This window comes from Argiope bruennichi, chromosome 1 (assembly GCF_947563725.1).
Source record: "Argiope bruennichi chromosome 1, qqArgBrue1.1, whole genome shotgun sequence".
Lineage (NCBI taxonomy): Eukaryota > Metazoa > Arthropoda > Arachnida > Araneae > Araneidae > Argiope > Argiope bruennichi.
In genome coordinates, this window is record NC_079151.1 from 147926521 (window position 1) to 147949258 (window position 22738).

General features: G+C 29.4%; 1 protein-coding gene across 1 annotated transcript; it reads right to left on the minus strand.

Annotated features, from left to right (window-relative positions):
• Positions 1 to 209: 209 nt before the first annotated feature.
• On the minus strand, positions 210 to 18954 carry LOC129975491 (PR domain zinc finger protein 12-like). Its single transcript, XM_056088554.1, has 6 exons — positions 18921 to 18954; positions 18508 to 18683; positions 7203 to 7367; positions 4861 to 4975; positions 2959 to 3141; positions 210 to 325 (listed from the first exon to the last, which is right to left on the minus strand). Exons 1-6 carry the CDS (start codon positions 18952 to 18954, stop codon positions 210 to 212), a joined length of 789 nt encoding a protein of 262 aa, XP_055944529.1.
• Positions 18955 to 22738: the final 3784 nt, after the last annotated feature.

Sequence of the window (22738 nt, forward strand, 5' to 3'; positions counted from 1 at the left end):
TGCAAACTTTTCAAAGATCAAGCTCATATCATTTCAGTTGTGCTGGTATTCAACTGGTATTATTTTTAATTGGTGATTCTTTATGTTGAATATGTAAATAAATGACGCTCTTTTTTGAATCATCAAAGTGAACCAATTTTTTTTATTTTCATTATAAAATAAATATCAATTTATGAAAAATATATGCATACTGGTATTTAATATAGAGTTTACATTTCTGGAAGATGCAATTTAGGTTGATGTTGAGAACTTTTCTGATGGGCACGCAACCCAGCGAGTTGAGAGTAAGAACTTCTGCATGTACTGCATTTGTATGGCTTTTCCCCTGAAAGGAAAATAAGAAACATCCTATGAACAAAGAGCAGAAAAGATATTTCAGTATGATGCTACCTATTTTGTTAAATTTAAATATTATTATTTTTTTACATTCATTGTTTACTCGTCTCTTTGGAAAACATTTCTGAAAGCGATAATGCATCGACAGTTAGAATTACGAGATGTGGGGGCATTCCATCCTGAAATCTCAACTGCTCGTTTCCTCGGGGAACATGGCATTGCTCAGTTGCGATAAAACGCCCTGTGCCTCGTGTAGAAGGCGTTGGTGCAAAGTGATTTCAAATCTTCGTTAAGCTACTTATACGTTGAAATTGCCGTGTTATTATGTACCCAAAAAATGTTATTTATATCTTATTATTTCGAAAAATGTCTATTTAATTTTTGGTATTATTTTTTAATGTGCTGTAATAATATTACTAAACTCATTACATTTGCACTGAGAAGATAATTCTTTCTCTTTTTATTCTTTATCCAATATCTTAGAACAGAAAGTTTTAATCACCGAAATATTTTTCTCCAAACATCAGAAAAAATAATTCAGGAATAGGCTATTCCTGAAAAGCAAATTTAAATGAACAATATTCAATAATCTCAAAAAAAAAATTTTTTTTTTAACAATGTTTATGGGAAACTGAATCAAATTTATTTTGTAGTAATGTGACATAAAAAACTGAATATCAGCACTGAAAGCTGGAAAGACGAGATCTGTGCAGTGCACAATAACATGAAGAATTTTCTTCGAGCATTTGTTGACACAATATCTTCTTTTGCTCGATGAACATGGCTGCTTTTCATTTTCAGCTTGCATAGTGTTTCGTAGATCTTTTCGATCATAAAGGATGGCGGCATATAATCTATTACTCAACTTGTCAGCAGAGGCGCCGGGTAGTTTGCACAACGGGAAAAAAATCGATGTCGCGCGGTTGATGAAGAGAAAAACAGATAAATTTAACTGCTGTTAAACAACATAAAATTTTTCAAATGTCATAAAATGTTGATCTCAAAAGTTTTGAATGGTTCAGATTAATTTACTGATTTTTAATGGGTGAAATAAAAAAGTTTACCTATACGAGCGCAACTAATCCATCCGGAATTTTTCATGAAAGGGACGATTTTTAAACATTAAACTATTTTGGTTTTATTCTCTGCTTCTTTTTTAAATTTAGAGCAATGTAAGAATACTTTTAAAAATGAAAAATAAATAATTTTTATTCATTAGAGGGGCAATTTCAAAGACATTTTTTAAATGCTGCTGATTCTTAACTTTACATTTCATCTACTTCAAAACTATATAATTAAAATAACAAAAATAAAATAACGAGATAAAATAAAAGCAAAACAAAAACGCTTTCTATTATTTTACACATTCTAATCTAGACTATTCAACTTGCACATCTACCCATTTTCAAAAATTGATTGATTTTTTTTATCTGAGTGCAGTGAAATCGTTTTGATATCTTTTGCAGATCTATCAGCATATTATGAATTGCCAACCTCCGTATTATTTCCTTAACTGAGGATTTTTATTCACTTAACAGAAATTTCACAACAGAGTTATATGTCTGACGCATTTTGATAGGCTTAACATCTATAGATGAAGGTTTAAAGAAAATTGTCTGTTACATAGTCTGGCACTATTAGATACGAAACCAAATTGCTATTAATGCTACAAACAATATTGGAAATTTGAAATGAATTAAAATAATTGTTTTAGTATACTGAATTTAATATTTAACTTTATTAATGTAGTCAACAATAGAATTTTTAAAGAAATTTAAATATTTTATGCTTTCTGTTGTTTTTTAAACTTGCTACCAAGTGGTGCCCCAAGTATAAAATCAAACTTTAATTAAATGAATGACTAATCAATAACTATGTTCTGAAAATATTAAAATAGAGCCTTTTCGGAAATACACAAATGTATAAGATTTCTGTGTTCTAGAATATAATCAAGTTAATGAAAAATTGATTACAGAATTTCATCTTTATAAATATCATACGAGTTACTTAAAAATACACGATATTAATTAAAAAAAATTAACACAATTAAGAGAATGAATGAGTTGTTGTTTACGACACTTGTCATAGACAAGCCCGCTGACGAAATCAGCTATTTAAAGTCTAGTTTCAGTGTCTCTTGTTTCAGTAGCACCATCTAGAGTCAAGAATACGTCTTAACTGCTCATGCGTCACAGCTTTTTTCATGGGGCGTGACTTCATTCACTCATCCACGAATCATAATTCAGGCCTGAATCAAGGAACGATCACCTCTGATCCAGTACCCCCAGTGGTTTTACCTCGACTTGCAGGACTTTGTGGCTACGTCAGATTTATGCGTGCACCAGCCACTGTGTGCGCGGAGAGTCTTCGGCCGGCGGGGTGCGAACTCACAACCCAAGGGACGCAAATACAACACCCTATCAACCAGGCTATCCTGGCCCTGAATAAATAAAAGACAAATATAATTAACATCTTTGATGAAGATCTCTAGGAAATATGCCTTTTCCGCTAAAAATAAGCCCCATGGGGAGCAAAGAGATTGTTGAGTAGCTCTGGATTGAAATAGTACGCATCTCGAGATGTGAAAGCGCACGAAATAAAAATATGCCCTATGATACCTACCGGTGTGCAGTCGCGTGTGGTTTCTGAGCGTAGATGACTGGCTGAATCTCCTCTGGCAGACGTCACATTTGAAGGGCTTCTGTTGAGTGTGGGTTCGCATGTGGGAACGCAGGTTGCTCCGCGAATTGAATCCTTTATGGCAGATCACGCACTTTGCCTTCTTCCTCTCTTCCTCCGGGAAACCTTGGAAAACAGCAATGCACCAGAGATGATTTACAATTGTAAATTATGTTTATAATAAATAAAAGAAATTACAAAAAAAAATTGATATTAAAATAAAGTGATAAATTTATTGAAATTGATCTGAATTATGGTAAAGAATAAGTAGAAATCTTCCAGTTTCAAAAGATTCAAAACTTCAAAGGATAAATCAATGCAAATTTACATTAACCACATTACCACTAATTTTTTTTTCCTTTAGAAAAAGTGTACAACGTTGCGACTGATTCGATCAGTTTCGAAATTTCATAATTAGCAACATTTTTCCTTTAACCTTTGGTGAAATTGCATTATGAAAAGCATTTTGGCCTCATGGTACAGTTTCCTGGCTCAAGTCCAGGGGCTTATCCGTAGGAAATAATGCCCGCGACAAAGATAAATTGCACTCCCTCGTTTGCTTTTACTCAAATGTCCTCCCACCCATTTCGAAAGAACGAATTGTATAACTAGCTAATCTCTCTCTAGTATTCTTTGGGCACGCTTCAATTTTTTTGACTTAGCACTCCTGAATGCATCAAATATTTAGATTTAATTATTGCTGTGTAAAAAGGTTTCATTTTACCCTTTTGGAAATTTTAAAAGCTAATTCTAGCTCTTACATAGGCAAGAATATATTTGCCAGAAGATTAAATATATATATATATATATATATATATATATATATATATATATATATATATATATATATATATATATATATATATATATATATTAAAAGCAGCTGCACGTTATTATGCTATTTTTTTTAAAAAAAAGGACTTAAAAATACCAATTAAAAACTCTTTAGCAATTTAACTCAAGTATCAGCAAGAAATATAGAAATTTCAAATTAGATAAATTAATCAAAGACAAATTTCTTTCAGTTAGTGTTATTGATTAATTTTTTAACTAAGAATTCCCATTTGTCTTTTAGTAATTACTTATTATTCTAACATTCTAAATAAATTGCTTTGTTCTGAATACTGTAAGATTTTCTTAAACTGGCAGTTAAAAAAATACAATTTTACTTCTTTCTTTCTTTCTTTCTTACTGGTACAATTTTACTTCTTTCTTTGCAAAATTTATTATTTTCATTTCTGACTTGAAATCATAATTATGTTTTGTATAAATTTTCTACTCTATTGAGAGAGAAAACCCCCCATATGAATTTTTATTCAAATCACTTTATTATCACCACAATCACTAATAGGTAAATAATAATAATAATAATAATAATAAAAAAGAAACAGAAATTGCATTTTCTACTCCATTCCACTCTTTCTTCTCTCTAATTTTTATTGGTCACTAGATCAAAACATCAGCAAACAAGAAGCAGCGTTGAAATCCTGCTTTTGGTCAATTTTAATGAAGAATTATGCATTCATCTCCTTAATTAAAATGAATTTTAATTGAACTCAATTTCCACCTACCGTAAGTTTGATAATTTTAAATTACACGCAGTTTAGTTATGATCGAGAAATGGAAGATGACAGAAATCAAGCTATAATCTATATCTTCTTACCTAATAATAAAAATTCTTTAATATTACAAAATTCAACATTTTTATATCAAAATTTACATATATATGAAGTATTTTTTTCCGGTAAAAGTTTCTATTAATGCATTTGCTTTGAGGTGTTTTCTGAATCGTTCAATAATAAGATTCAGAAAATTATCATTGTGATATTCTAAGATGTAACTTACTTGTCTCTTCTAGGCACTTTTTATGTATCTTCCGCGATTCAAAGCAAGGCAATCCAAAACAATGTTCGATATAATGTCCATACCACACCAAAAGCTCTTCGCCAGCTTGGATACTCTGTTCACATAAACAAAAAATACCTAAAATTTGTTATTTCAGTTTTGAAACATAAGATACTCTGTAATCAATCATCCAAGGTACATCAGTCGTCGCATCAGCAACGCGATTGACGCCTTGTTTCACTGACGAGGCGGCTTGATTTGTTTTGAAGGGGGGGGGGGGAGGAATACTAGATTTTTATTACAATTCCAAACAAAATAAAAATAAATAAATAAATAAAAATTAAAATGATGTACAAGAAGTATTTAGAGAGGTTATATTCAACCCTTAAATTCCGTTCACAGCCTTTCTATAAAATACTCTTCTAAAAAAATGTCTTCTAAAATATTGTGAAACTAGAATTGAATCTCTAATGGTTATTGCTACAAATAAGATACATGCTCAAATGCTATTAAATCCATTTACAACATATAGATGGGTATGAAAAAAGTTAATGTTTTGCTCTTGTGGTTACATGCGCTTTTAACTTTGTTTCTGTGTTTAAGAATATCGTATTTAATTACGCGAAATTGAATTGAAAACTTCTACTTGAAAAGTAAGATATTTGAAGCTATATTTGTTGCTGCTTTTGGCCGTTTGACTGTAAACTATTTATTATGGGCATATTTTTGCGTTATTCTTATTTGGCAACTTTTGGCTCATTTCGAAAACAATAAGCAGTTAATGATAAGCAGAATAATAAGCAATTACATAGTAAGAAATAATCAATAATAAGAAATAATCTTTTAGAAAATGATTCAGCTACAATAATGATCAAATATATTTAATTTAAATTTGGATTGCACCACTTATTTTCTATATCTGATGTTTAAGTTTCTGAAGACCTGAATTCAGATATGTATTTATCGAAAATATATTTTGCAATTTTTTTCTTTTATATTTTAAAAATACCTCGAAAAACGTATTTAAACAAAAAGGATATAGAAAAATGAAATAATATTTTATCAGACAATGAAGATGAATAGTGCACGTTTTTTGTGGCAGAGAAAAAAAATGATGAGATACAAATTCAGGAATTGTAAAGGATATACCATAGCAAAGATGAAAAATGTGTTGTTGGACAATAATAGAAATAACAGCTTTTCAAAAATTTATTCAACATATCTTTATTAATTATGCATCTTTATTTGTCATTATCATAAAGTAAATACTTTTTTATTATTATTCCGGATTGATTACAATTTTCTGTTTGCATTACCAAATCTTTTTCAAAAGTAGTTCGCTGAAATTCTTTACTATAGCTCTTAAAATTTATCTATGTTTTAATACAAAATTTTATAAAACATTTTTTTTTTTCAATTATGGTTTGCAACAAAACTTAAGCAAAGTTTTAGACTTAAACACCATATTTAAAACAAAATATGATTTTTAAAGCTTATTTTTCAATAAATAATAAAAGAATTAAAAGTGAAATTAAAAAAAAAATCCATTTAAAAAAACAGGCAAAAAACATGGTCAAGAAGTGTAACCATAAAATATATATTTGAACATTATACAAAAAATATTTTTTAAAAATTTCTAAACTCAGGAAAAATTTGTACTCAGATAAATTTGTTAATTAAAAAATAATTCTTTAAATTTTAAAATGTTATAAAAATTATTTTTGAGTAATAACATGTTCGGAAGTTAGTACGAAAAACGTCCAAATCTCGTTCAATTAAAAAAATTAAAATTTTTATAAATCTTAATTAATAAAAATCTTAATAAAATTAAAAAAAATCGCCTCTAGATGCATATTTTAATATTTAAAAGCATATGTATTTTAAATTTGATAGCTCTAGATGAAACGGCCATTCGTCAAGACGCCTTTTCGTTCATTATTAATATAAAGATTATGACTGTGTTGTATCCACATTATATTATATAAGATATTCAATGCTTAAAAATATTGTAATAGCTAAAATAATGTAACAACAATTGTAATGGCTAAATAATAAAACAACGCAAATCGGATCAATTATCTTGGCAAGGAATTAGTATAACTTTAACATATTTCAATTCATAATTTGTTTAGAATTTTATTCATTTGGCAAGTAAGCTAACAACAATTTTCAGTTGACCTGCCTACTCCACTAGCCGTAGGCAAATGGCAGATGAGAAATTCGCCGCTCTAAATTTATCTTTAAAAATAAATAATCTTAGTTAATATTCTTGCAGCGATGATTATTGCATCAGCATTTAGTATTGAATTTTATTTTTAAATTTTATCAAAAAAAATTCGAACCTTTATAGCTCGATAGTAGATGGCGCCATCAGCTTCAAAAGTTTCCAAATTCTGCTCTTGAGTGTATCGAGCTGTTTGAATCAGAGTCATCCAGGAATCTCTGTCCCGTTCCGTTGAACGTTTTACTACAAGGACGTGTTTTATTTGTCCACACTCATCGGAGATCTGTTTGAGAAAATAACAAAATGAGACATAATGATATCTATGATAAATAAATGAGTTGAAATACAGACATGTATTCTTAATCTGGATTAAAATATATAGCTGCAATGGACTATACAATTGACTACTTCAGAAAATACTCAATTGTACTTCAAAAGAAAAGTTCAACAGAACGTTTTTGCATGCACGAGTTTTTTTTAAATAAATTTGTGATGCAGTGGTGGTTGGAGTAGGTTGCCTGCTTTCCTTAGATAGTAGCTGTACCCCTTACAATTAAGACAGTATGAGTCTTTAAGATGTATGTATGAAAGTGAGAAAAACAAGAATTTGCTGAAGCAGGTTTCCTGTGCTTTTTCTCAAACAAATAGATAAAACAGGAAATAAGTTTTATGCGACAAATACAAAACTCCTTCAGTACAAAATCAGGCATGCCACCAAGCGCTCAGATTTTTAATGTTTTCAGAAACCCTGTGATGATAGAATAAAGTGATTCTTTTTTTGCATGAACATTGCAATCTTTCAAAAGCAGCGCTAAAAGGTTTGCAAACGGGGGGAGGGTGACAAGTCAAATCCGACAGGGCACAATTTTTCTAATTTAGCTTCAAAATAACTCTTAATAATTAATTTTACATTTAATTAAAGCAGCTCATTAAAATTCTTCACCCTCTTAATTCTTAAAAAATTCGAATTCTAATTTTCCTCTCATTGTTAAAAATTTACTTGAGTATTTGTAAAAAAAGTTATCGGTTTCTTTTGCTGACCATCAAAAGAATGTTAATACTTGAATCTGTTTTTTAATGAGAATTTTGAGATTTAATTGTTCAGAGATCTAATTCTAGAAAAAATATGGTTGTATTCCATTTCATATTTTAGCTCGTAGAGGTAGAGGCTCATAACACAGGTTGTAGAACTAAACCATCTTAATTTGTTGTAGCATGATCATAGAAATATTTCAGTTTTAACGAGGAATATGTTTTTTACTATTTGAATTTGGTTCGACTTTAATAAAATTCTTAATCTTCTGGATCTATTTTTAATACTTATAAAATATGTCAATAAAAACAAAAAAACGAATTAATCGAACAGGGCTACAGTAATTTACAAATGCCCAGTATTGGATAATGATAACATGTGCAAAATAATTCTTAATAAAATTTAAAAATTCATAAGATTTTTTTTGATTAATGAATTTTTTTGAAAGTGAGCATTGCTTCTACACTATATAATTATATGAAAAGAGCTAATGTATAAGACTTCGTCGACACAAGAGATAATGGGAAAAAATATTAATAGTATGTTTATTCTTATAAATCCTTTCCATTTCAGAAAGGATAAAAAAAAACCATTTGTCTTTGAAATCAGTACCCGCAAGAATATTAGAGCTTCCATTGCTTTCAAGAGAGGTACTTTTGGTGAAATTATTTCCCATGGATTCTTTTTTTTGTTGTCATTTCCACGTCTTAGACCGAAGCTACCTGATTTTGTTGCACTAATTTGACCTGTTTCACGCTCATGTGTCTCCCAGAGTAATCAATGTGGAAGCGATACACATCTTGACAAATAACACACATTCAATTTTGTATCGATTGTGTCTGGATAATATATGACGCTAAATGAACGAAGGCATACTCTAACAATGGAAGCCATATCAAATGAATGTAGAAAATAAATTCAAATGGGTTTATAAAAGAAACTTTTCAGAAATAAATAATAAATGATGAAAATATTCAGTATTTTCCACCAAAACCGATTTTTTTAGCATAGTCACCCACCTAAAAGAATTTTTAAATAGAGATTGCTACACCGAGCAGGAATTCAGACGTGTTTCGATTCTGATGCAAATAAGGTAGCGCGCAAGAACAAAAAATTACCACTTTTTCTGCCATAAACAATACGGACAGCAGAAAAGATCGGATGATGTTGTTTTCGAAGAAGGGAGGAGAAAATATTTTGTAAATAAATGTATAAACTTTTTTATTTATTTAATCCTTAATAGGATATGAAAAATTTACATGTGAAAAATGAACTAATTTTTATTCCCCATAAACTTATTTACATGAATATATTTAGACATAAAGCCATTGCATTTTGGTGAAATTTAATGAAATTAAGATTTTGAATTTGAAATCCCCATCTTCACTTTTAGGCACGTGTTTTTGTTATTGTTATTTTTTTTCTCTCTCGGAGCTATTGCAAGCTAATATACCATTCCTTTTCACCCCCTCGCTCAACTGCAAGCGTTGTTTTTTTTCTTAATGTACTACATATGAATATTCTATGAATAACTATTTTATTCATCGTTTTATTAAGATACCTTCATTCAAAGTCTATTCAAAATTTAGATACACTTGCAATTACGAGAAGAGTAACTGAAAGAAAAGTTAAATTGCATAATTATAATACTGGGTGTAGATAGAAAAATTTAGGTAGTAATTTATTTAAAAAATTTAGTTCATACTTGGAAAAGCTTTTTTTAGTGTAGCTATAAAGTTATTATAACACTTACTTTATTTTTTATCATCAGTTGCAATCGGTAAAATTCATTTATGAATTTATTGTAGCCTGATAAATTAGATTGCAAGAAACAGATATATCGTAATTAAATAAACCTAATTATAACTGCCCAATTTACTTATCACAGTGATTTATAGTAAATTCGCTTAATTTGGCTACATCAAAGCAACCTTTTTTTAGGATGTATATTTCAAAAGAGCGTCACAATGGCTGCCTATGTTTTATTCCATTCACTTTAACCATTAACCAGGTTTTAATCAGAAAATTTTCATAATGAAATAAGCATAATAAATTAGAACAACTTCAAATTTATTACCAAAGATATAGCAGCTAGACCAATAAATGACGATTGTTTTCCGAAATATTTGGTGCGTTATGAATCAAGGAAAATAACTCTATCGTCCTAATCATGTATAAAACAAATGCTTCAATTTTCAAGGAAAAATCACTTATTTTGTAAAAAAAAGGCAAAGGCTGTGAAACGGGAAACCTGCAAACTCACACTTTTTCTCAGATTAATGTGTTTTGAGATACTTATTTGATCATGGCTACATTCTAGAAAAAGTAAAGCAGTGGCTTAACGCTTGACTCAAAGTTCTTTAGGTTAAGCTATTAAAAATTAATTTTGCGGTAGAATAAATCTTTGAGAATAGTATAGGAACTAAAATCTATAGACAATCTTCCATATTAATATAAAAACGTTCTTCAATCAAATCAAAGTTTTTATTACATAGAGATATCAAAAATAACATATTTTTGTCCAAAGTTTTATCAATCTCATTTGTGAAAATTTAGGAAAGAGCAGATGGACCACTTTAATATGATTGCCATCAAATACGGTCAAATATTAAAAAATTTAGTCTCTCATTTTTAATAAAAAGATTTTTAAACAATGCATTCGTTAGGAATTCATTGATAACTGGAGACATTCTTTCTTCCGACAAACGTATGAAGGGTTTTTGTCCAATGATATTAATAAACATTTATTTATCCTTGATAATGTATTCTTTCATATTTAATTAGATTTAAATGAGTTAACTACTTCTAATTATGTTTGAGATGATTTCTGTATAATCCTATTGCTATGCTTGCTTTTGCTTTTTTATGCAGAATTTGCATTCTTCTGTACAGGTAGATCTTAATAACAATCGAAAAGACCAGCAATAAAATGAAAATGAAAAAAGTTAAAAAATATATTAAAAGAATATGAAATCCATGTTTGAAATATAACACCATATTTGTATTGATATTATTAATTAATTAACTTTTTTAATATAAACGTTTTATTCTGCTGAAGCACTGCATACATTTCACATCTTTTCTCTTCAGATTCAGTGTTTTTGTACGTTATCGTGCAATTCAGTATATATTTGTTCCTGATTGGTGTAAAATAATACAATGCGACATTGTTCAATTTATTTTTTGCTTTCATTTTCTTTATGTTGAGTACTGCGTAAATATATTTTGAATGGTTAATCTTTTATTATCACTATTTTTTAAATACATAAAAAAAACTTTTATTCTTAGTTTGGTTAAAAATTCTCAAAACAGCAGTATGCTATATCTACCGAAACCTTATTTAAGATTCATTCATAATAACTGTATTTAATATATAACCGTATATTGCTTCCGATAATATTTGTAGCAAGTGAATATTGTAAATATTAATATAGAAAGAGATTTTTAGATTACGAAAAAATTAAGTTGAAATTTAATTTTTTATTTGTTATAATACTTACTAGTTGATATGATGCTCATGATGAAAGCATTTTCATGTCTTTTATTAATAAAAAAATTAATTATATAATTGTTGCATAATTTCCATTTAAATATCCCAAATATTTCAGTATTTATATGCAAAATTATGAGTCTTATAACATAAAAGCTATAGTTGTTGTTGAGACTCTACCTGAATTTCATTTCATTCAGTCGTTTCTCCGCTAATAAGATTCAAAGATGTGGGTTCGTAATGAGAAATAATCCACACTCGTTGTTAATCTAACTCCATTTTATTCTCTCTCTATACTACAATTCTATTTACATGCTATATATATATATAGTTAGTTGCTTGCTTTGCGTAGTTGCCATATACAAAAACATACATTGGTTTCGCTCGCAGTTAATTCTGACTTTAGATTCCTAAAAGCAAGTTATAGCTCTAGTATGATTAAAGTTAAAATTAGTTTTTAGCCAAAGGCGCTCGTAACAGTTGTCACATCCGATAAAATATTGGTCGAGCCAGTGGTGTAAATGCTATATGCCAGAAAATAAAAATATAATTAATAACAACACCTTGTTGTAGGTTAATACACACGCAATCAGATGCATTCATATAAACTTAGATGATTTTTTTATATGAGAAATATTAATAACTAAAATAACATACTACTTCTTATTAAAATTATAATTATACTATACAAAATCTCTTATAGTGTGTATTCTTTTTAAAAAATCTGAATATTATTTGAACCAAGCAACTTTTAAATCCCACAGCTTTTTAAAAAAATATAGACAATACCTGATGATTTTTAAAGCTACTGGAATATGCTGTAAATAATCTTTAAAGGATGATTCAAAATTTATATAAGAACTGTCAGAAACGAGTTAGAGGAAAATAAATAAAATAATTTAAAATATCTAGAATATTTTAAATCAATCTGAAGACGAATTAATTTGTTCTATATATGGAAACATAGTTTTTAAACAATAAAAAAAATCAATTATTAATTGTTCTAGAAACCTTCACTAAAACCTTTCTTGTGCTTTATAATTAGTATTTTGTGCTAAGTTTGAGTAAAATCTTATATCGATTTCTACACCTTGCAAATTGTTTCAGTTTCATTTTTATTCATAGAGTTAGATTTTGAAAGCTGTATAATTATAAATGTTAAAATCTTAAAGGAAATGTGTGTGAGAAAAATTTGCACACACACACACATTTGTGTGTAATATACGTATATTTTTATATATACAATATGCATAAATTACTCAAATTACTCATCTCAATTAATTATCTCTTGACAACCTATATTTTCAGGCCCAATCCACAATATTATAATGTATAAATCATCAAAGAAGCAATTCACACGAAACAAAATATAAAAAGAAATAACCATTCTCTAATAAATTTTAAGCTAACAGTAGCTTATAAATATATATTTATTACTTGCCTGCCAAAATGTAGATAAATATATTAATTTCAATGCACTAAATCACAAATATGTTCTGCACAGCTACGAGTTTAGCTATCTCAAATATTTTTAACACAACAGACTTCACTCTATAAATGATAGGAAACACCAAAATAAGATCGACATTCAAAAACGCAGATTTTTTTGAACTATTTTAAATGAACATCGTTACAGCGAAGAAGCAGAGCAAAAATCTGGGTTTACTTCAATGAAGTGTCTCTTTCTTCTCTGGGATAAAGAGAGAGAAAATGAATGTTACAGCAGCTAAAACCTTTATCATTCCCTCTTCTTTACGTACAGATTTAAAGGTAGAAAATAATTATGTTTCAGATAAAATACATAAGATATAATTGTACTAGCTTCCTACAATTTTTTAAAAATAAATGTATCAAATAAAAATGCAGCTAGAATCACTAGTGTTGTATTGGAAATGAGAGGATTTAGTTTAATTTAGTTAACGTTTCATTTTAAAATCTAAGACTATTTTGAAATGGACCTTGTATTATTTTGAATTGCAACCAAATGACTTTATATTAGTTTTTTTACTTAATTACATTTGCAACATCCTTTTTGTTTAATAATGCAGTACTTTTTGCGATGAAAACAAAGAAAACGTGACTTACAGTTCTGTAGCTTGTATTATTTAACCGTTCGGGTATAAATAATACCAGTTTTTTTAAGTACAACTGTTGCCATGCAATCTCATAGATGTTATCATCTTTGATCTGTCGTAAACAAATACTCATGCCTGCCTTAAAAGATTTGAACCCCAGAACGAATTGGACAATCATAGCTAGGAAGCTCCCAGTGACCAAAGACAAAGCGTTTCATGAAAACACACTCAACCTTGACAACAACAACAACAACAGCAAAAAACAATTTCTAAAGTAAGGAAAGAATGTGAATTGACCGAGAGGAGACTGACTGATAAAATATTCATAAAAGCATAAAATTTCATTTATTTTGAAGCGAATTAATTACTTTTGACAAACATATCGAATGAAGAAGTGACCGCCATCCTTTGAAGCCAGTTATTTATGTTTTTCCCACTACTTCCATCAAAATTTCAGAATGTCACTGCTTAGTTCTTCCTTTTTGTTTACTCCACGTCACTAATTGAACAAAACACCAACAAACAACAGAAAATTGAATCAGTGGGTTTCCTCCACCAATCAATGCTTCCGACACCGCAGGCGGACAACACAATACGCGAAAAAACAATTTTCTCTTCAAATGTTTTTGTTTTACTCATTATCATTTGAAGATGGCCACCGAAGACAAGAACCTGTCCCATTCTTCGTTTTGAGGAGACCTCCAATGGGGTCAAAGTCTCTTCAGGACACAAAGGGGGAGGGGGACTCGAGTCATGGGTGCTCGTTTTTATCCTCTGTCTTCCTCAATAATTTTTCTACTTTTTTTTGTGACAGAGGAAAATTTGCGTGGAACTCACGACGCTGTGATGCTGAGCGTCATTCGTGGGTGTTAAATATTTGTCGCGTTTTAATTTTCTTCGTTGTTTCCTCCTGACGATTATTAGTTTTATTGTTTTTTCTTGCTTTACGCTTGATATTAGCTTTGATGAATGTTTATAATCCTATCAGTCTTCTTTCAATATCTCATATATGAAGCAAAATGTCCACCAAATTCGCATCCGAATTTTTTTTTATATCTCTTGATATTCAAAATCTCCGTTAAAAAAGCATTTTGGTAATTTTTTGAGCATTCTTTGCAAACGAGACAACCTAAAGAGTCATTAACTAGTCGTATTAAATTTGCCTTACATTAAATTCATCCATTCGTATTAAATTTTTGTCCTAGCACGTCAACTGAAAGAGACATTTCTCCCAAAACCTAACCTATTTTCTTCGTTATATTAAACACCATAAAGCAGAAATATGCCGATAAAGACTCTTTAAACATGCCGATTGTCATTTTCGGTGCAAAGGTCATAAATATGTTTATCTATCACGTTAATTCAAATCCGCTTTCCTAAAGGAAATCTGGAGTTCATTTATCTATATACAATTTAAAGAAATTGTAATTAAAAATATAGGGATATTATCCGAGGAAAAAACAAACAACAACAACAACAATAAAAACAGCGTGGGAATCTAACTGTCCTAAATTATATATTTTTTTTAATGCATGGGACTGAAATAATAATTTTTTTAGATAATAATTTATATGATTATAGTAGAAAAATCACAACTATGATATCAAAATGCAAAAACGATGAAAAACCGTCAGAGAAAAGAATTCGGAATCCTTTCGAGGACTTTCTATTGATGCAAGTGGGGAATGATTCGGTTCATTGCGTATAGGCAAAACCATTTTCTCATAACAGATAACGACGTCTTCATATAAGAGTTTACAAGAAACTGAGGAAACAGCATTCTGAATATTTTTCTTCCGCAGAATGGATGGATAGCAAAAATTCGTTTTTAGAGAACGTGATGATCCTAATGATATCCTAATAGTTTAATCACCTTTAGGATTTCTAATCTAAATGATCATCGCTCGTTAGGTTCTGTACATTAGTGCTCAAAGTAAAATTTCAAATATATTTTTCGTAATTATTCAAAGCAGCTATATGTATTGATTTAAGCTATGATTTCATACGTAATTTAGAGAATAGCAAATGCGAGTGAAGCATCTAAAGTACGTAACACCTTTTGAAAAAGATGTTAAGAAAACGAGACAGATTGCTTCATTTTACCTACTAATTTAGTTCATAAAATTTTGTTTCTTCGAAAATTAGCAAGATTAGTTAATTAAAGCTAAAATCAGTTCCAGAAATCATTTAGACGATGGATTGAAGTGGAGAGATACCGATAGGCTTGAAGCCGGACCTTCTACAGATTATGCCTGTAAAAGATTAGAAGCCTTTTGAATTGTAGTATCCAGATTATGGAACTAATTCTATCATACGGTTAGTTCTAGGAAGGTTTTACAATGTCGCTCAAGCGCTCTGACATAAATAGAAGATGGTTTTAAAATTTCGACGCATTTCAGATATTCAAAAACTGAAGCATTTCTTCTGCCGTGAAGATGGAAAAAAAAGTGATTGAAAATACTTTTAACATGCTTCTTGAATTTAGTGGTAATGAAGAGATATTTAAATCTTTTAATGATAAAAAAAATCATTTTCAGTATGGTGTATTTTTGATTATAATCCAATCAAATTATATCTTTTCCTGGAAAAGAATATGTTACTGCAATTTTATTGGCTTAAGTTGTTGAGATGGTTATCTAAAACAAATCTTTAAGCTTGCAACTTTATGTGTTATGAAATAGAAAAAAAAAACCATTAAAAAATACTGCATTTTGGTGAATTGTCTTTTAGATTTCTAAAGTAAGTTAAAAGATAAAATTTTTTCTAGAAACTAATATTGTTTAGACTTGTATCTTTAAATAACTGTATTTAATCTTTTTCAAGTTTAAAATATACTACATTTCTATGCATACTTATAAAATAAGTATATTTAAAAAGTATAATTAAATAATAATTAATAATATAAGAATAATTAATTTATATAATTATAATAAGAATAATACATTTTATAACGCTGTTTACTTCATCTGAACAAACATTAGAATTGTAACATTATGTAATTCGTTATACACTCTATATGATTAAAAAAACCTGGACATATTAAATTTTTTTAATACGTTAGCAATTTCAGTTTTGTATATGAAGTGTGGTCATCTTTTGCTACAATGAGGTAAATTGTCCAGTAATTTGTTGAAATATTTTAGTAGAGATTTTCAAACCATCCTTGCAAAAGGAAATTGGAAAGCTCTGTTATTGTAGTAAAGGATGTGTTATTTGATGTTTCAATTCATCCTACTGGTGTTCTATGGAATTGAGAACCGGGCTGTGACTGAATTAACTAGTCCATTTCCTCGATACCTGTTAAATAAAATGGACTGTTAAATTTAATCTTCGACAGAATACTCCACCTCAAGGACATAGCTTATTTGTTCCAAGAATTCCTTAATTATAAAAAAATAAAATAAAATCGAAATTTAAACATTTCTCCTGTATAAAATCGAAAACTATAATTGCATACAAATTATTTTTATAAAACTTTTTAAAACTAAAAGAAGCTCTTCAGTTTTATTTCTGTGCAGGGTTTTCTCTAATTTTAACTATGTTTTGAAAATGTAATTGTTTTTCATTGTTTTAATTGTTAGATTTATAATCATGTATATCGTGATAGTATTGAATACTTTTTTGCTTACATTTTATATAATTAGGAGAAAATTTCAAAAATAAATAACCATAGATAACTCAAGTCTAAAACATTCTTATGCTAGAACTAGGTAGAATATTAGATATTTGAATCACCTTTGATTTTTTTTATATCAGCTATGTAAATGGTTGTCAAAATTATAAGCAAATAGTTAATCTCGAAATTCTATATATGCTTTTCACGACTCATTCAATAATACCAAGGTTTTTTAAGGTTGGGCTTAAGGTTTGGTTGTGCCTAATTTTTCAAAATTTAAAAGTTAAAATAATACAAAATGTCATCTTAATGAAATATTTCATAATCACGGGAAAAGTTAATCTGATCAATTATTTTCATATTTTATCATTAGTTAATGCACCGTTTCCTCGTTTGATTTTGTGCGAGTTTAGTAATACGTAGAATCAGAAGAAAAAATTGTGTTAATGTGCAAAATTTTACTGTAATAAAACAGAGCACCTGTCCAAAAGGATTAAGATGACATGATTTACTTGCTAATGAATTTCTAATATCAAAATCTTTTACAGGCCATATAATTCAACGATATCGAAGCTTATTAGATAAGAAATGTTATTTAAAAATATTTACACATACATTTTGTTTATACTTTTTAAATCACTTCGCAAACAAATACATATCCTCATTACCTTACAAGTACAGTATAAAATAAATATGTGGATAAAATATGGTATTAATGGAATCAGTCAGTTTTTATGCTCGCACGCAGCACTTAAAAAACACGCCTCCATTTAAAGCGTATATCTATTGCTGATCTTGCATCTTCTGCTGGTGTTCATTTGCCCCATTGCAGCATAACATAATTGCAGTTATGCAAAATGTGACTGCTATACTACGGAAATTAACTTTCAATAAATAATTTTCGAATTCAAAAATTATACAGTTGTTGATAAACTGGCCATTTTATATATCAGAAGCTAAAGCTTATCGCAGATTGTATAAAATTTGAATTTACTCGGAGCATATTACGAAAATGTGAGTTATGTACAGATGAATAATTGTTCAGTCTAGGATTAAATAACCGACATGTTAGAACAGTACTTGCAAAAAACATTTTTGTGATAAAATGTATCATGGTTGCAAAATAAAAATTATATTTGCCGTCCATCGACAAGCACATGGTTTATCTTTTTATTTTAGTACACTGTAATAATTGTAATGATGATTTACCTCCCACGCATTGTCCAAGTCTTCTCTCGTACATGCGGTAGGGCTGAGCAATCGACCTGGAAGTGGTCCGATGATCGTCCTCTCTTCGACGGGGCTTTTCGCAAAGACTCCAACGCCCTGCTGGGGCAAAGTAGATACATCCAAAAAAACTTCCTCTGGAACATTCCTTAAAACACCTGTCAGATGGGAAACGTATTTTAAATCGAAGAAAAAATGCATTTATTTGGTACTTTTTCGACAGCTCGATAGCAGTTGCTGTCTGTTGCCGACGTCCCGGTTTTTGATAGAATTGTAAGATGAGAAGAGTTCATCAAGTATGCTACAAAATTAGCTAAAAGCCCCTTGTAATCAGGGTGATTAGTAGCTGAATTTGGTTGCTGTCGAGTTAACGGAAAATTTCTATTTAAATTTACCAGGAATTTTGATCTGAAGGACCGCCGTTTGCATATCTGATATAGAATTAAAGCCAGAAAAGGCGACAAAGAGAGAGTAAAAAGATTCTCCGAGTTAGATTAAAAATAACTTGTTTCTACGAAAGCAATTCGCATTATGTACAGTCTGCTACAATCTATAATTGTCAGTCTTTATAAGAAAAAAAAACAAACAAAGGCCCTTTTTTTTAAAAAAAATTATATAATATTGAGAGTAAGTTCATAGGGGAAAAAATCTGAAATTTACAGTTTCAAAAATCAAACTGATTTTATTCAAATGAGCTTTACATTCAAAATGATCTTACTAGTGCTTTTCATTTTTGTAAGGGGCAAGGGGCTTTATCATCCGAAATTCAATTTGCGCATTTTTATGGATTTTTAGCCCCTTAGAACATCAAGACATAAGGATTCGGCTTACTTTTTTGCATATTGATTAAATTCCTCTTTAAATCAGGAATTTAATAACATTTTTGATTTTTTCCCTGTTTTGTGGCAGTAAGAATTAAGGTTTATCTTCAGAAATAAGCAATGATATTTATAGTCCATCTATTTCTAAATACTGTTATTTTTTCCTGCAATAAACTTGTGTGTATAAAATATATTATCGCTTTTTAATTAGACATTTTTTTTTTATTTTGGTGCACTAAATATTTTATGTAATCTGCAAACCAAAAGTATCTAAGATGTTACAAAAATTCTAAAACATGTTTGGTATTCCGATATGAATGATTTCATTTGTTATAGTAACTCTTTTATGAGCATGCTTTGGTTCAGAACATTAATTATTGAGTTGGTTGAAATTCAACTCTTTCCCACTTAAAATTCAAATTCAAATTTGAGGTGAGATGATTAAAAGAATGAATGAGCCTCATAGCATAATGCAAGTTTATTGTGTAAGTTAAAAGTCCTTCAAAGTTTAAACTTAAAAGTTTTTTAATCCTCCAAAGATTTAAGCTGTTACTTGGAGAACCACTTAGAACAAGCTACAAATATAAAAAAAATGTGAAGTGAAATTTTTCCTAACCAATGATTTTGACTAAGTTATCATCAAAGACAGATAATGAAAGATTGAAAAAATTTCAAGATTTTAAAATCAACCACCATTGCTTGATTCGCTAAGCATTTTGATTTCTTTAAATACATTTTATTTTACTTCCAGGAGAAAGTGTTTGTTTGCATAAAACTTGAGTAGAATCATTTTTGATCACAAGTGCATTTATGTGAGAGCATACGAAGAAGAAGAAGAAGAAATAATAATAAAAAAAAGTGGGGGGAGGGGGAAATTGTCGCTTTTTTTGACAGAAAAAAGAAAATTATCAATCAGTTTTTTTTTTGTTTTTTTTTTTTTTGAAAAAAATTTGTGGTTTTACGGAGATGTCCTAGCATGTCAAAAAATCGTCAGTTGTGGACTTATGAAGATAGAATATGTTTATTGCAACTAATAAACTTACTTTTCGCACAGGCACCTATGCTTATCGGAAAGGATATTGCATTTCATCTTATAATCTCTTTGAGATTTAATCGACAAAAAAAAATAAATAAAGAATATTATTACAAGAAAACATTTAAAATCTCGAATTTTTAAGCTTATTTGCCATTCCATATTTTTCAAGATTATTCCGGAGGTTTGCCCAGGAACTAGATTAAAATCTTTGAAGATGAATTCTGTGAAGTTGATGCCAGAAGTAGATTGGGGAAATATTCTGCATGGCATAATAGAATCCTTAAACAACTATATATCATTTTCCACCAATCCAACAGTTTATGACTTCTAATAGGGTCATATTATCCTAAACCAAACACATCGCAAAAAATATCAAAGAAACGGAAAGATTGTCATATTTGGCCGATCCGTCAAGCGCGATTATTATATTTTAAAATCAGAAACCAATCCCTGAAAAATGAATAGCTCTCCGAATGCAGCTGTGCTTTGGAATTTTTTTCTGTAACCTCCACTGAATGAATATTATTAAGCCGGCTTGTTTGGAAAAGATATTATATGATAAGAGTCAACAATGGAGTAAATTAAGACGTAACGGAGGAGAGCGACTGCGCAGGTGCTGGTTGATATTAGGGAGGAGACAGATTACGTCACGCGGGTGGGGTGGGGTGAGAGATTCAATGCAGGAGGGACATTAAATAGAGGGAGATGGATGGATTTGGGTGAATCTTACCAAAGAAGGGGGGAAAAAAACTAGATATATGAGAGCGCATTTGAAAAACTCGATAATTTTCTAGATCTTGAATCCTTGCTTGTGACATCACAGTCACATCATAAACGTAACTGCAGGTTATTTAACGCTGTTCTGTGATGCCATGCCCTATTGCTACTACAAGGAATGCATTGGATTCTAAAATGGATAGTGGGCAACAACTTAGTGATGTGTATTTCATGCCTCTGAATCGTCTTCGTTGATAAAAAGTGAATACAAAGAAAAGAAAAGGAAAAAAAAAAAAAAAAAAAAAAAAAAGCAAAAGAAAAGAAAAGGGGGAAAAAAAAAAGCAAAGGAAAAGAAAAGGGGGAAAAAAAAGTTGTTATTTCCCCTTGAATTTTCGGTAAACAAATAATTAATATTAAAACGTAGACAATAAGAGGAATTTGTCGAAACATTAGTTTGTTTCGTTATTACGTGAAAAAGTCACTTTCAATAAATTATCATTGATAAAAGACACGAGGAAAAATATATTAATAATATATAAAATTATTTAAATAATATAAATATATAATTAAAATATGAAAATATATAAGCTAATTGTAATTATAATAATTTATTATAATTAAAATTTCAAAACTGCATGTTTTCAGCATATTCGAATTTTTACTTATCTTAAACGGAAATATGATTTTTAAATTTAAAAGTAGAGAGTAAATTTCGTTTATGTGGTGCGAACATTTGATGACAGATGCCAAATATAAGTTCAAGTTTGATTCAATCATGCCCATCAAAGTGAATTATAAAAAATAAATTGGAAATTGGATTTTTGGTTTCTAAAGTTTTAGTTTATATTATTAGAACTTTTATTTTAGAATTATAGTGGGGAAGATTTTAATATTGTGCCTTTCACTTTAAAATTCGGATGAATTTACATTAAAAAATACAAAATGATTAAATTATTGAAAAAAAATATTACTGGCATTGCATGATAAGCAGTTGAAAATTTAAATGGAAAACTCAACCGCACTTTTTTACAGGGACACTCCCCCCCCCCCACACACATTTTAATGAACATATTTTTTATTTATACTTCAGGCAAATACACACTTCTTATATAAAGCCAATCTGATTTTGGTTTGTAAGAAAAACCGGAATTTCCCACATATTTGAGTGCGTACTAAGCAGATGTCGGAAGAATCGGAGGTCGGTTTCAATTCCATCAAAATATTTGTTGCAGATTAATAATATTATAAAAATAAATTTATATTTTTACAAAGCTCTCCCAACATTAAGTCAATATATCATTTGATTTCCAGAAGCCTGAGTTCGTCAGTCGCGTTTTTAATTGATTGAACCAGCCATTTTAATGTCCAACACTGATTTTAGAAATAGAATCGATTGTCGTCCTTTTTAAGCAATATTTTTCTTTTTAATTCCCATCGCATTCATATTGCATAAGAAGGTTTCACGATCGTGCAATAAAACTGTAAAAGAAAAAAAAATGCAATGACTCATTTCAACTTGATGATCGATTAAGAATTTCCGGTGCATTCCAAAGTATGTCATGTTTAAATGATGAGATGGATGCACCCAACTTTTTACGAAAGGCAAATACTATCCGTCTGAACTCTTGTTGCTAGATAA